Below are 16,036 nucleotides of genomic sequence, written 5' to 3'. Positions count from 1 at the left end.
TGCAAGTGCTGCTCTATGCCTGTTGGTCCATCTGATACAGCTTCTTAGAGTAAAGAGAGAAATAAATAATGGGTTTCCATGGGAATTGTCAAGTCTTCAGTGGTTAAAGAATCTGTATTCAGTGTCAGAAGTCAAGGAAATACACAAACAAGCACATGGAAATGACTTAGGCTATACTTTAGAAGAAAGCAAGCAGGCCTATGATTAAATTATCTCAGAAACACGAAGCAGAGCATCATGTTTATAAGTGAGTTCTTCCCGGGCATGGTGGCTCACATCTGTAATCCCAGCACTTTGGGAGGCCAAGGTGGGCAGATCACTTGAGGTCAGGAGTTCGAGACCAGCCTGGCCAACATCGTAGAACCCCATCTCTACTAAAAAATACAAAAATTAGCCAGGCGTGGTGGCACACGCCTGTAATCCCAGCTACTAGGGAGGCTGAGGCAGGAGAATCCCTTGAGCCTGGGAGCAGAGGTTGCAGTGAGCCAAGATTGCACCACTTCACTCTAACCTGGGCGACAGAGCGAGACTCCACCTCAAAAAAAAAAAAAAAAAAAAGTTCTACATGTTAGTTCTAATGACTAATACCCAAAAAGGAAAGAGAAAATTCAAATAGAGTGACCTTTCAAAGACTTCAATACTATTTTACTATTTTACATAACAAAAAAATTATATCTAGGAATAAATATAACTAAAGAAAAGCAGGATTTAAAGAGAAAATCATAAAACTATTAAATGACATAAAAGAAAATCTAAATAACTCAAAGATACTCAATATTTTTCTACAAAAACACTCAGGTAGAACCATATTGCTATTTTTGTAGGTCAAAGTATTGGCAATTCCATATGATTCTACCTAAAAATAAATATGACCATTTCCCCCAAATTATAATATAATATGAACTCAGTGGAATTCCAATAAACATTCCAATTGTGCTTTTTATGGAATTTGACAAGCAAAATCTGAAGTATAAAGTATCGCAGTATAAAGGGCCAAGAACAGTCAAGACCATTTCGAAAATGATCTGGTCAGGCCATACCATGTATCAAGATGTGTTAATATTAAGTAATCATAATTTAACTTATGTGGTACAGTGATAGACAAATAGGTTGCTGTGAATAAATAAAGAGCCTAGAAACAGAACCACAAATACACAAATACATGGGAGCTTCAACATAAAAAAATTCAGATAGTATCTGAGTAGAGCTGGCACAATAACTTAGTGGGAAAAGAAGATCTTATTCAATAAATGAGGCTGGGATCACTGGCTATTTATATGGTAAAAATTAGGTCCTTACTTCACACCATACACATACCCCTCCCCAAAAGAAAATCTAGATAGATTAAAAACCTAAATAAGAAAACACAAAATATGGCTGGGCGCGGTGACTCAAGCCTGTAATCCTAGCACTTTGGGAGGCCGAGACGAGCAGATCACGAGGTCAGGAGATCGAGACCATCCTGGCTAACACAGTGAAACCCCGTCTCTACTAAAAAATACAAAAAACTAGCTGGGCGAGGTGGCGGGCGCCTGTAGTCCCAGCTACTCGGGAGGCTGAGGCAGGAGAATGGCATAAACTCGGGAGGCGGAGCTTGCAGTGAGCTGAGATCCGGCCACTGCACTCCAGCCCAGGCGACAGAGCGAGACTCCGTCTCAAAAATAAAAAAAAAAAGAAAAAACACAAAATATTAAATGAATCTTTTAAACTGATTTTATGAAGAAAGTATACAAGGTGAATGCTTTATGATATCAGGGTAGGAAAAGATTTCTTAAGTAACAAAAAGCACAAAGTATAATTAAAAAAACACTGATAAATTTGATTATGTTAAAAAATTTAAAGCTTTGTATTAAAAATTCACCATGGCCAGGGACTGTGATGTACACCTGTAATCCCAACTACTCGGGAGGCTGAGGCTGGAGGATCACTTGAGCCTAAGAGTTCAAGGCTGCAGTGAGCTATGATCTTGCCACTGCAGTCCAGCCTGGGCAATAGAAACAGACCTCATCTCAATAAATAAGTAAATAAATAAAATAAAAATTTACCATAAGTGAAGTTTAAAAGACTGTTCATACAATGAAGGAAGACTTGAAATGTATTAAGCCAACAAAGAATTAGCATCCCAAACATAAAGAACCCTAAAATCATTGACAAAAAGACAAATAGGACAATAGAAAAATGGGCAAAGGATAGAAACAGGCAATTCACAAAAAGAGAAACCTTGAATGGCCAATAAAAATATTTCGCCTGACTAGTAATCAGGGAAATGTAGATTAAAACCACAACAAGATACCTTTTCACATCAATCATTTTGCCATCAATTAAAAAGCATGGGCTGGGCGTGGTGGTTCACACCTGTAATCCCAGCACTTTGGGAGGCCAAGGCTGGTGGATCACCTGAGGTCAGGAGTTCAAGACCAGCCAACATGATGAAACCCTGTCTCTACAAAAATACAAAAATTAGCCAGGTGCAGTGGTGGGCGCCTGTAATCCAAGCTACTCGGGAGGCCAAGACAGAAGAATCACTTGAACCCAGGAGGCAAAGTTTGCAGTGAACCGAGATTGCACGACTGCACTCCAGCCTGGGTGACGGCAACATTCCACCTCAAAAAAAAAAAAAAAAAAAAGGATAAATATAAAAGCATTGCTGAACGGGAAAACAATCAAGTTGAAAAGGATATATAATCTATGATACCTGTTATTTTGAATTTTTAAGCACACAAAATAATAGTCTGTGTTATGTAGAGATACGTACCTATGTAGAAAAAGTGCAAAAGCATGCATGAGAATTTACACACCAATTTCAGGTACCTCTGGAGAGAGAGGGTAAAGGAAGGGATAAAGTATCTATAAATCTTATTTCATATAAAAGACAGAGAGAAATGGATCTGTGTAAAGCGAACATGGCAAAATGTTGACCCCTGATCATCTTAATGGTTGACACATGGGTTATGTTTTTCCTGCACTTTAAAATTTTTGAAAAGTGCTCACAGTCAAAAAAATTAAAATTAAACTAAAAATAGAACCCCTTTAAAAAGGTATTTTCCTCAGCAGAACAGAGCCTGTATCCTAGGATTTGAGTCATATAAAGTGAATATCAACAGATTAAGGTATTAGAGAAAACAGGGGGAGACAACAATGAATTAAGTATGAAGAAAAGATCTGAGGAATGAGACAAGCTATAAATCACTGCTTATTTTTGAAAGAAGGGAAATAAACAGCAAGAGTGGAGGATGAGCAAGGGCCTGATGACAGTTGTGAGCATTTGAGTGGCCTATCTGATGGGGACGCATCTGTCTCTGTGTCGTTTGTTATAGTGCAATAGCGGGCACGTCAGAAAGAAGAGCTTTGCCCATTGAATTTGGACACCTTCTCACCCCATTTCCTCTCCTTCATGGACTAGAAAAAGGAATCTGTGCCAGATGATGTTAGCTCATGAGTATCCTGGCTACTATCTCTCACCTTTCATAATTACATGCTCTCCTTGAATCCAAGTTCTTTAACTTTATTTGCTCATGGTGCCAGCCCCCTTTTTTTTTTTTTTTTTTTTTGGTCAATTTTTAGTAGAGATGGAGTCTCACTATGTTGCCCAGGCTGGTCTCAAACTCCTGGACTCAAGCGATCTGCCCGCCTCAGCCTCCCAAAGTGCTGGGATTACAGGCATGAGTTGGGGATTTGAGTGATAGAAAATTGGCTGAGTTTCAGATCTGCTGCAATGGAGATGATTGTAATCATTGTAGGTACCAAGATAGCTGCTATTATAAATGTTCATTGACCTCGAGCAACTGTACAGCCACACTTTTATTTTCTGTAATTGCCACTTACACTATATCTTATACTTCTCAAAGCTTCAATGCTTCCATTTAAGTTATCTCAATTGATCATGAAATAGGTGGAGCAGGTATTATTCTCATTTTACCGATAAGGAAATAACCCCAAAGAGATTAAGTGACTTAGCCAAGGTTCTGGGGAAGAGCTGTCATTTTTTTCCTGTTATCTGGGTTTAAAATATTGGAATCACCTTGGACTCATCTCTCTCTTTTTCTATTGCTGTATCCAGTAAAGCACCAATTCCTACAGGTTGTTTCTACAGAGTGTCTGTTTCCATTTCTTCCTCTATACTTCCTGTCAAGCAGCAAGTTCCCACCATCCAGGTTTGAGACTTCATCATTCCTTGCCTGAATTACAACTGATGAGCAGAACTTGCAGATACTATGCTTTCCTCATTCCAGTCCAGCCTGTATTCTCCTTCTAGACTGAACGTCCTTAAATGTCGCTTTCACTATGCTCAAAAATCTTCATGATTCTTTTTTCTTTTACATTTAATTGAAACTCCTCAACCAGGATTTCAAAGCTCTCCTTAATCTGAATTCGCCTTTTCCAGTCACCTACTCAAAACAGGTCTTTGGAAATAAAAATAGCTAATACACACATGAAAAAATGTTCAAAGAAATACAAATTAAAACAATCATTTTCATCTATCAAATCAGCAAAGTTTTGTGTTTTTTATTTTTTAGACGATACTGCTCATTCTCCACTCTTGCTATTTATTTCCCTTCTTATGAAAATACGCATGTTATTACCCTCATAATTTGTCTCCATCCCTCAGATCTTTTGTTCATACTTAATTCATTGTTGTCTCCCCTGGTTTCTCTACTACCTTAATCTGTTGATGCTCACTTTGTAATTCCCCAAAACTAGAATTTGTAGGCAAGGATTTCTTTTGCTTGACAGTTCATCACCAGTATCTAGAATAGTGTCTACGACATAGTAGGAGCTAAAAAAATATTTGTTATATAAATGAACAAACTGTGTTTTCAGAAAATACACTTTAGAAAGACTAAAGAAACAACATTTGGGAGGTGAGACTGTAGGTGTTTGGAGTTTGTGTGTTTTTTACATTTCTTTCTTTCTTTTTTTTTTTTTTTTTGAGATGGAGACTTGCTCTGTCACCCAGGCTGGAGTACAGTGGCACCATCTCGGCTCACTGTAAGCTCCACCTCCCGGGTTCAAGTGATTCTTCTGCCTCAGCCGTCTGAGTAGCTGGGACTACAGGTGCAAGCCACCATGCCCAGCTAATTTTTGTATTTTTAGTAGAGCTGGGGTGTCACCATATTGGCCAGGCTGGTCTCAAACTCCTAGAGCTCGTGATCTGCCCACCTCAGCCTCCCAAAGTGCTGGGATTACAGACATGAGCCACTGCACTCAACTGTTTACATTTCTTTAATTGGCAAATAATAATAATTATATATATGGATGGGGTACCGTGTGATGTTTTAATATTAATACATGTATACAATGGGAAAGATCAAATAAGCCTGATTAGCATACTCATCACGTCAAATATCATTTCTCTGTGGTGGGAACACTTCAAATCCTCCCTTTTAGCTATTTTGAAGTGCGCATTATTTTTAACTGTTGTCACTTTGCTGTGTAATAGAATGCCAGAACATATTCCTCTTATCTAACTGTAACTTTGTACCCAGTGACCGATATCTTCTCTTTCTGTATCCAACTCTCCCCACCCCAGCCTCTGGTAGCCATCACTCTACTCTTTACATCTGTGAGTTCAACTTTTTTAGATGCCACATATAAGTGAAATCATGCAGCATTTGTCTCTCAGTGCCTGGCTTATTTCGCTCAACATAATGTCCTCTAGGTTCATCCATATTGTCATAAATGACAGAATTTCCTGTTGTTTTTTAAGGCTGTAGTATTCCATTGTGTATATACACCAGATTTTTAAAATCTATTCATCCATTGATGGACACATAGGTTGCCTCCATATCTTGGTTCTTGTGAATAATGCTGCAATAAACATGGGAATGCAGACATCTCTTCAGCATACTGATTTCAGTTTCTTTGGATAGATAACCAGTAGTGGGATTGCTAGATCACATAGCAGTTTTCTTTTTAGTTGTTTGAGAGGCTCCATATGGTTTTCCAAAATGGCCGTACTAATTTATAATGCCACCAACTATGTATAAGGGGACCCTTCTCTCCACACCCTCGTCAACACTTGTGATCTTTAATCTTTTTGATAATAGCTAATCTCATAGGTGTGAGGTGCTACCTCATTTGTTTTTTTCTTTTTTCTTTTTTTTTTTTTTGAGACAAAGTCTCACTCTGTCACCTAGGCCAGAGTGCAGTGGCATGATCTTGGCTCACTGCAACCTCTGCCTCCCAAGTTCAAGTGATTCTCCTGCTGCAGCCTCCTGAGTAGTTGGGATTACAGGCATGCGCCAGCACACCCCGCTAATTTTTGTATTTTTGGTAGAGATTGGCTTTCATCATGTTGGCCAGGCTGGTCTTGAACTCCTGACCTCAGATGATCCGCCCACCTCGGCCTCCCAAAGTGCTGGGATTACACGCGTGAGTCACTTGCACCTGGCCTCATTTGGTTTTGATTTACATTTTTGTGATTAGAGATGGTGAGTATTTTTTTTTCATATATCTACTGGCCATCTGTCTTCTTTTGAAAAATGTCTATTCAATTTCTTTGCCCATTTTTAAATAGGATTATTGGTTTTCCTGTTATTGAGTAATTTGAGTTCCTTGTATATTTTGGATATTGGCTCCTTATCTGATGTATGATTTGCAAATATTTTTCCCAATCTGTTGGTTGTCTCTTCACTCTATTGTGTCTTTTGCTGTGCAAAAGCTTTTTAGTTTGATGCAATCCCATTTGCCTATTTTTGCTTTCGTTGCCTGTGCTTTTGGGGTCATATCCAAGAAATCTCTTCCCAGACCAATATCATGGAGTTTTTCCCCCAAATTTTCTTCTAGTAGTTTTATAGTTTCAGTCTTACATTTAAGTTTTTAATCCATATTGAGTTCATTTTTATATAAGGGATAAGAGAAGGGTCCATTTTCATTTTTCTGTATGTAGATATCCAGTTTTCCCAACCCCATTTATTAAGGAGACTATCCTTTCCCCATTGCGTGTTCTTGGCACCTTGTCAAAAATCAATTGACCATAGATGTTTGGGTTGATTTCTGGGCCTTTGCTTATTCCATTGGTTAATGAATCTGTTTTTATAACAGTACCATGCTGTTTTGATTATCATAGCTTTGTAATATTACATTTTCTTTTTTTATGGTTTCAAATGTTTCTCAAGTTTTCTATATTAAGTACATCTTTCATAATCAGGAGAAATACACAAACTATTTAAACTAACGAAATACAGCCTATAGTCTGGCCAGGCCTGTTTTATCACTATCCTGGAACAATTAATCAATCCTGTTTATTTCTACATCATGCCATTTCTCATGCTTTCCTTTCTCACTTCACCTCTGACAATCTTTCAAACCTCAACTCGAGGCCCACCTCTTCTATGCAGCCTTCCCCAAGTGCACCCTTCCTTACTGATCTCCTTCCCTGTGCCAGACTTTCCACTTAATTAGTTATACTGTGCTACATTCACTCATTCTCATTCATTAAATATTTTCTATTTGCTGGCTTGTGTGTGTGAGTGTATGTGTTGAGCATGTGAGGGAGAGAGAGAATGTATATGTGTGTGTTTGGTATGAATTAATTTTTCCATCTCAACAGATACCATGTCTTAGCCTGACCACATCTTAGCCTGCTGTTTTTTTTGTAACATGAACTGATGGCAGAGTAAATGCTCAACAAACACTTGGTGATAGTACAAGGTATTGAAGCTTCAAGGTCTTGAAGCCTTTCAGGGGTCTGAAAGTTCTTGGGGCTCCTTCTACTACACAATGCTCTGTAGTAACCCTTAAGCTTACGTTTACCGAGCACTTACTAGGTGCCATGGGCTTGCCATTTATTTTTTCATTTATAGAGTAAGAATTACTTTCATTTTTATCTTAAGATTAAGGGAACTGAAACTTAGAAAGATCAAGTAACTTGCTTAAGTGACAAAGCTTGAAGCGCTAAGGCATGGATTAAAACACAGCCCAGGCAAGCTCGTTATCACTAGGCTATATTGACTCACCAGGCTTTATGACAAATGAAATATTATTTCCTTTGACCCATATGCCACAAATGTGCTTTCAGTCAAACTGCATGCTCTTGGTGAAGTTACTTAACCTCACAGAATCTCAGTTTCCTCGTTTGTAAGAGGAAGACATTGTTAGCTGACAGACTGGTTGTAAATGTCAAGGTACGAAAGTGTGTCACACAATGCCGAGCACATAGAGGGCGTTGAGTCAATGATAGTTGTTATTATTAGATATGCTGCCTTCTTGATATCTGCAACTTTCAAGCTGGGCATGGCAGCTGCCTCGCGTTTCTTTCTACAGGGTGGGTGGATCTGCATCTCCGAAGCTGAGGATCACAGCTCTGCTGGGTGGTGAAGGTGCTATTAGAAAGCTTGTTAAAAAAAAAAAAAAAAAGAAGAAGGAAAGAAAAGCAAAAGAAAGCCTGGACCCAGAGAAAACAAATAATCAACCCTGCCCCAGGTTCACTAGAGCTCGGATTTCCTTGTCTGAATGCATAATGATAGGAAGAAGGCTGTGTTACAGAAGTAGCTGTTTTTTGTTTGTCATCCAGGCCCACTAATCTAAACATCTCACACTCCTCAGGAATTATTTTAGGACCAGGAAGCAGCACGCTGTTTATTGAAAGAGTCACCGAAGAGGATGAAGGTGTCTATCACTGCAAAGCCACCAACCAGAAGGGCTCCGTGGAAAGTTCAGCATACCTCACTGTTCAAGGTAAACAGCTGCTTAAGAAAGCAACAAGAAATTGGTCAGACATCTATTTCCCTGTTTGTTTAACTTTCCACCTCCCAGTCTCCTGCTGCCCACTCCAGTCTGTTCCTTTCCCTGACCTCCTTCTCCCCTCTCCCTGCCACTCCGGGAAGGGACTGTCTGGTTCTGTCTGGCAAAGCAGAAGGTGAAGACACTGGCTGGCCATCCTTGAGAGCCCAAAATCTGAACGCGGTGTCTGTGGGAGAAGTCGTTCCCAGAAGAAAGGAAACCCAGTTCTGACAGTGTGATGAAGCTCTGCCACAGAGAGTGGCCAGAGTAGTCCACACCTGTGAGACAGACGTCCAAGAAGGAAGAAAAGGGAGGGGGTAGGTGAGGAGGGGGAACTCGCACACTTAAAATTGTTCATTTGTTTTCCTTTTCTAATTCCCAGGAGTTAGACATATGCTGCTATTCCAAATGCTTTAATAAGCTGGCTTTTAAAATGAAGTGTGCTGTAATATTTTATCAGAGAGAAGCAATACGTAATCAACAGACCACATTTAAGAAAAATATTCCAAGTGCTTCCTCTTTATAGGTCTCAGACAGTTTGCTCAGCAGCAAAATACAAAGAGGCCTAATCCTGCCCTGGCTATGGCCATGTGGCTTACATTTGGAAAACAGTTTTGACCTCAATTTCAATTCTCTAATGCTAAGAATCATCCAAAACATAAAATTTACAACATCATAAAATATCAGATTGGCACCTCTTAGATGTAAATATCTATGGCATATTGAGGTTTGACGTGAAAAGATGGAATTTGTTCAGTAGCCTATTTCCAAATACTAACCAGTCGACTTCAGAATATGCAAGTATTTTGCGGGGAGGAACTAGGAAGAAGGCAATGTAATTCAGTTTTTTTCCCCCTGAAACTTACGTTGCTTAAATATTTTAACTCTGAGAATTCACACCCCTTTAAAACAGAACATCATCTCTATTCTTTTACAAGGAGATGAGCCACAAATTTATACTTCCAGAAAAACTGAGAGGGTAGCATTCCCCAAATACCTTTAGTAATGGTTTTGTCTCCCAAATAATCCTTGTTCTAAAATATTATGTTCACTTTTCTGTTCGGTCGTACAGAAACAGTTTATTAGCATCTCTGTTTAACACCTTCTTCCCCAGATGGCTGCTAATCTGTCTTTTAACAGGCACCCCAGACATACAGCCCTCAGGAATGGCCGTGTTGGGCCAGGGAACACAGAGAGCAAGGAGACCTCACTAATCTCAGAGCAAATGTCATTTCCCCCATATCCTCCCAACAACCCCGTGAGATACACAGAGCAGTGATAAACCTCCAGAGAGGTCTGAACTGACTCAACTAACTCATACAGTCTAGTCATGGCAGACCGGAGGAGAAAACTGAGCTTTTCTCAGACTCTCCTCCCCTCACCCCATGACTGCCTTCCCCTGTGCCCACCCCTCCACCAGGGAATATGGGGCAGCAATGGCTGGACTCTGATGGCCTGGGAGGAGCCTGGGTGTGAAGCAGTGCTGTTTTTGCATGTTTGTAGTTCTCCCCAAAGTCTTGACTTCCTTCCCTTTTCTGCCAGGTTAATCTGGGTTTCTCAGAAGCCAGTGTGCTTAAAATTGTGCATTTATGACATCTGTGAGTTTCTTCTCCCCACCTTCAGAACCACCACCCTTCTGTTTGCCAGCAGTCTGCTCTGCAGGAGGCCTGCTATTATTCTTTCACTGCCCCAGGCCAGATCAGCAGCACTGGGGGGGGGGGGGGGGGGGGAGGCTTCCAGATTGGATTAGAGTCAGTCTTTTGGCCATTGGTGAGCTCGACTTGCCACATAACGCCAAGCATGGCCTCTGTTTGTGATGTTAGTGCATCCTGGAATGTCTTTTGTACAGGCTCCATTCCCTATTCCAGCCAAATCCTTCTTGTGCTCTCAGGCCAGCTGAAATGCTTTCTGCCCTGGACTACCCTCCAGGATGAACAGCTGAGGCAGATACTCATTCTCTGCTCTCTCACTCCCCGCTTCTGGAATCATTAGTCAGTACTTATTTTATTCTGCCTTTTATTATTATTTTGGCGTTGATATGCTTCTCTTCCCTACCGAATTATAAACTTTGAGACAGTACTGTCTGACATATCTTTGTATCCCATACACATGCCCAGCACTTAGCACAAAACATTTATTTAGTACCTTTATGTGCAGGCACTGTGCTGGACACGTGACATACTTAATCCTATTAAACCTTGTAAGAATTTGAAGCAGTCAATAGTAGTATCTTCAGTCTACAGATGGGAAGACAGAAGCTCAAAGAAGTTAAATAACTTGCCCAAAGTTGCACAAAGACTACGTGGTGAGGCTGAAACGTGAGTCCATGTAAACCTCAGAATATTTTCACCGTTGCTCCACTCTTCTCATGCCTGAGGTGCCTGAGGAAGTTGTCTGCAAGGACTTAGGATAAAATTGAGCAAAAGCACTCTTCTAGTGATCCTGTTATTTTTATTTTCTCCATTTCTCTTATGTTTACATGCCTCTAGACTTCCTACGCTGATTCCTTTTCCCATTAATGTTATGCTTCTCTGAAAAGTCAGATGCTAAGAATGCTGCATTACTGATCATTTCTTTTTTTTTTTTTTTTTGTATTTTTTTTTAGTAGAGATGGGGTTTCACCATGTTAGCCAGGATGGTCTCGATCTCCTGACCTCGTGATCTGCCCATCTTGGCCTCCCAAAGTGCTGGGATTACAGGCTTGAGCCACCGCGCCTGGCCCTACTGACAATTTCTAAACCTTTCTGTTAGCCATATCATTTACTCTTGTGAAAAGTGGAGGTAATTTTCACTTGAATTGCCCATATTGGTTGCCACATATATATAATATATGGCATATATAATGGAATGTGTAAACATATATTCCATTCTGTTGTTCATTATTGCCCCCAACTGCCATGATTTTGAACTCTGTGTCTGCTTGTTGTAGTTTGTTGGCCTTCTCCTTTGCTCTCTTTTGTAAGAGTGATGGCTATGTCCAACCTTTTTTGCTTAAAAATTGTAGTTAGCTGAAAACATGGACTATGTGATTGGCAATCACCCAGCCACACCTGAAATATTGTGCCCATTTATAAAAGAAACAAATAAGTAGAGCTATATCCTGGATAGGAATAGGATAGTGCCAGAAAAGAGGATACTTAGTCCAAAAAAGAGACAACAAGAGGGTAACAAGATTGTTGTCTTCAAATACTTAAGGAGCTTTCGGACAGAAGAGGCATGTAACGCATTCTTTGACACACCAGAAAAGATAACTAGAACCAAGCGAAGGGAGATGGTAGTGAAATCTCCAAGAGGCAGGTTTCAAGTCTATATAAGAATATAATTTTGCACAGGAAGAAATTTTGAACGTTAATAGTATGTGGACCTTAGAAAAGCTTGCATGTATGAGTCCGATGCAGTGTCTTGAATGGAAGTAGTTTGGGTTCACTGGATTAAAATTTGATCCTGGGATGCTGTTCACAACAGCTGAATACGGTACCTGCTCAGTAATTTTATAACTGAAATGGGACTCTTCTTCTAGAGTCATTGTTCTTCCCACCCTGGTAGCTATGAAACATTCCCTAGATTTAGACTTTATTTCCTGTTAGATGCATATGGACCCTCACACTGACCTATCTTGTCAAATTGAGTTTAGGAAATGAAACCAAGCGAACAAGTTGTGTCTGTGGCTATGTTTAACAGATTTAAAGAGGTTGGTGAATTAGCCAGGAAGGAAACTGTCTGCTCTTTTTATTTCCTTTGACAAAGGATTCTTATACCCACAGATAAAACAATGTGTTATTTTTGTATCTATAAAGGATGAATGAACTGTGGAGTCAAAGTACCTTCTTTAAATAATCACAGGTCTTGTTTGGTTTGGACCTAGCGCCAGCACGAGGACACATGAAGTGCTCAAAGGGGAAATTCCATATCAAAACCGACAACAGAAGTGTTAGTAACCAAAATCATTTCTGAAATTAACATAGTGCTCAATAGCCCTGGAACTCAATGGGGCTGTTACAATTTCATCCAAGGACTTAAGCTATGCTTTATAATTATTATTGCAAATAACCACAATATATATAAGAACATTCTTTTTTTATTATTTTATTTTATTTTATTTTATTTTATTTTATTTTATTTTATTTTATTTTTTGAGACACAGTCTTGCTCTGTCAGCCAGGCTGGAGTGCAGTGGCACGATCCCGGCTCATTGCAACCTCTGCCTCCCGAGCTCAAGCAATTCTTCTACGTCAGCCTCCCAAGTAGCTGGGATTACAGGCGTGTGCCACCACGCCTGGCTAATTTTTGTATTTTTAGTAGAGACAGGGTTTCACCATATTGGCCAGGCTGGTCTCGAACTCCTGACCTCAGGTAATCCACCCACCCCCGCCTCCCAAACTGCTGGGATTACAGACGTGAGCCATTGCGCCCCGCCAAGAACATTCTTATATCAGATTTAGGCCTTAGTATATTTCATTTATAAGTACAAAGGAGAAGACAACTTGAAGAACAACAACTATCATTTTAAGCATTTTTTAAAGATGATTGACAGATACAAAAATCACAAAAGCACAAAAGGACTATGTCAGGGTCCTGCAGTCTAAATGCTGGTCATGGCATTAGAGGCTGATATGCAAACGATTGCACGTTGTCACTTGCTTGAGAAAGGACTCATCCAGTAGAAAGTAGACACTATGTTCCCTAATAAATTAAATTCCAAAAGTCAAGAATAGAAAAAACTGAAAACAATATGGCCGTGGGTCTTCAGTCACTCCTTTGTATTGTCCTTGGCCAGCTATCAGTTTTCAGTTCTCCATTTTGACCTTCCTCTGATCCCTGACTGACCTCCTTCCACGTTAGCTCCTCTCTTCCTGAATCCTGCCCCCAAATTCACTCCTATGACTATCCTGGCAGTGAGAAAGGATGTGATAAACTAATTCGCATGAATATGTTGGGGATTGATGTTACGCCTCTCATGGGTGTTGGCTATTTAGAAAGGTTTCCCGAGGAGAGAGCAGTGCTCAAAACAGAGATGAACCAGCTGGCAATAATGCCAATAGGAGGGCTGAGGGACAGGGATACATATGCCTTTATACTTCACATCTAACCAGTGACATAAAGCTGGCCTTGATCAAGAAGAATTTAAAAAAAAAAAATGGTGATGGAATTCAGTTAGGCTGATTGAGGTCTTTGTAGAGAGTTCTTGAGGCAAAATAATTCAAACTCAAAAGATATTCATCCTAATTCCTTCTGTAGAAACTAGACTGGCATAAAACTGCATCGGGTATTTTAGAAGTGGGTGTTAGGCCTAGGGAACTTGGTGCTGGGCTCTTTGAGGGCCTGGGACCATGTAATTAATATCTTGCACTTATAGAACATGAAGTGCACTATTTTATGCACATCCATAATCCTACTTAAGTTTTGCAATAATCCTATAGGTACAAGGAAGTACAGTTAGTTGAAAGTGAGAATCTAGGCACAAAAAGGTTAAGTGACTTGTCCAGAGTTACACAGCTAGGAAATGGCAGAGCTGAGAATTGGAACCATGTTCAACCATCCTGCTCTATTGCATCTCAACTCTAAGGTAGCACAGCACGGTGGTTAAAAAGACCCACTCTAAAGCCGGATGCCTCACTCTTCATGAGCTGCATAACTTTTGCCAAGTTCCTTACCTTCCTGGTGCTTCCAGTCTCTCGTTGTAAAATGGGCATGCTAATGATGGTATACCAGTCTTTATAGGGTTGTTGTAAGGATTAACACATTTAAAACAGCATCTGGCATATAATAAAAATTTTGTAACTGTTAGCTAACATTACTATTTGTTAATACGATATACCAAATTGCATTTCAACAGAAGTTATACTTTTCCTGGACTCAACTAGTAGGTCACTTAAAAGGTGTTCTAAGCCACAGAATTCCCGTTTGACTTAAGGATTTAACTTGTGAAAAAAGAAATGTGTTCCAGAACTAATGTCACATAACAGCAATTTAGATATCCATACTTAAAAGTACTCTTGAAAATGTACTTGAAATTTAATGGGAATACAGCATTTCCATACATCACTGTCCTTTGGAGTAGTTCCAAATTGGTGTACATAGATTCCTAAAAAACTTCATCAACAGTAACAAAGGTCTGCAGGCCTATTTTAACATTTCAATAGACTCTAGAGAAACCACATTGTAAGGTTACTTGGATTATGATGACTGGGTTTTAGATAGAAGGAGATGACACTGGTTGAGTGACTCGTGTTGATCAGGGATCTTGAGAGTCAGGTCAAAGTGCATCTGAGTAATGTTCTTTTCATCCATACCTAAATCTTTATGGAGACTTCCTCTGAGTCAATGCTGGAGACTCAAAGCGAACAAGAAACATGTCCTTCTCTTGAGGTCCTAATAGGTTAATGGGCAATAAACCCACATAAGTAGTTACTCAAATTATAATAACAATAGAACCAGAGAATAACATCTAAACTAATCTCTAGGGTCAGGCAAATTTCTCAGGGAAGTGGTGGACCAGTTGTTTGCAGAAATTGATAAGTACTTAGGTCCAAATCTGATTTGTTTCAGAAAGAAAAGGCAAATTGTATTAAATAATACATGCCATGTGTTTGGATGAAAAAAAAAAAAAAGATACCCTGCACTTGAGGTCCAAAAAGTGATATGGAAAAAAAAAAAGGAAAGGGTTGGGGTAAGGGGTGTAGATGGAGAAACAGCGAGTGTGGGAGAGGGAGAGAGGAAGGGAGGGAGGGAGGGAGAGAGAGAAGGGAAAGAAGGAAGGAAGGAGGGGAGGAGAAGGAAAGAAGGGAGGGAGGGAGGAAAGGAAGGAAGGGAGGGAGGAAGGAAGGAAGGAAGGAAGAAAGGAAGGAAGGAAGGAAGGAAGGAAGGAAGGAAGGAAGGAAGGAAGGCAGGCAGGCAGGCAGGCTTGCTTCAAAATGATAGCTAACACTAGGTTTACACAATTCATGTGTGAGGAAGGGGCTGTTATCTCCACTTTGTAAGGATGAGGAAACTGGGGCACAGAGTACCTGCCCTTTCCTGATGAAACCTGTGTTCGGTCCCTAAGTGAAGGCAGGCCCTGGGCCAAGGTGCTCTGGTCTGGTCTTTTGCTTGGGGTGTTTCCTTAACTCCTTGGGAAACTGGTTATATTGCATGAGCTGAGTTGGTTGGCTCTGCTGCCTACCCATTCATGCGGTCTGATGCCACACAGTGCCATACGTCAGGGCTGGTGTGATGCCGCCAGACCATGCAGCCCAGGCCGTGTGTACAGAGAGCTACTGTTGCTATCAGGAAAGCTCAGGACACTGTGCAGCTGCAGAGACTTCAGGCAAGA

At 40.2% G+C, this 16,036-nt stretch overlaps 1 protein-coding gene across 1 annotated transcript in view; it reads left to right on the top strand.

The window, feature by feature from the left end:
* Positions 1-16,036, top strand: part of FLT1 (fms related receptor tyrosine kinase 1) — a 195,764-nt gene that overhangs the window by 129,925 nt on the left and 49,803 nt on the right. Inside the window, exon 15 of the mRNA XM_008021816.3 lies at positions 8,548-8,679. Within this exon, the coding sequence (XP_008020007.1) occupies positions 8,548-8,679 (132 nt within the window). The remainder of the gene's footprint in view (positions 1-8,547; positions 8,680-16,036) is intronic.

This window comes from Chlorocebus sabaeus, chromosome 3 (genome assembly GCF_047675955.1).
Source record: "Chlorocebus sabaeus isolate Y175 chromosome 3, mChlSab1.0.hap1, whole genome shotgun sequence".
In the NCBI taxonomy this organism is placed as follows: Eukaryota; Metazoa; Chordata; class Mammalia; order Primates; family Cercopithecidae; genus Chlorocebus; species Chlorocebus sabaeus.
Note: the sequence above shows the minus strand (reverse complement) of the source record. Positions and strands in the feature narration are given on the sequence as shown.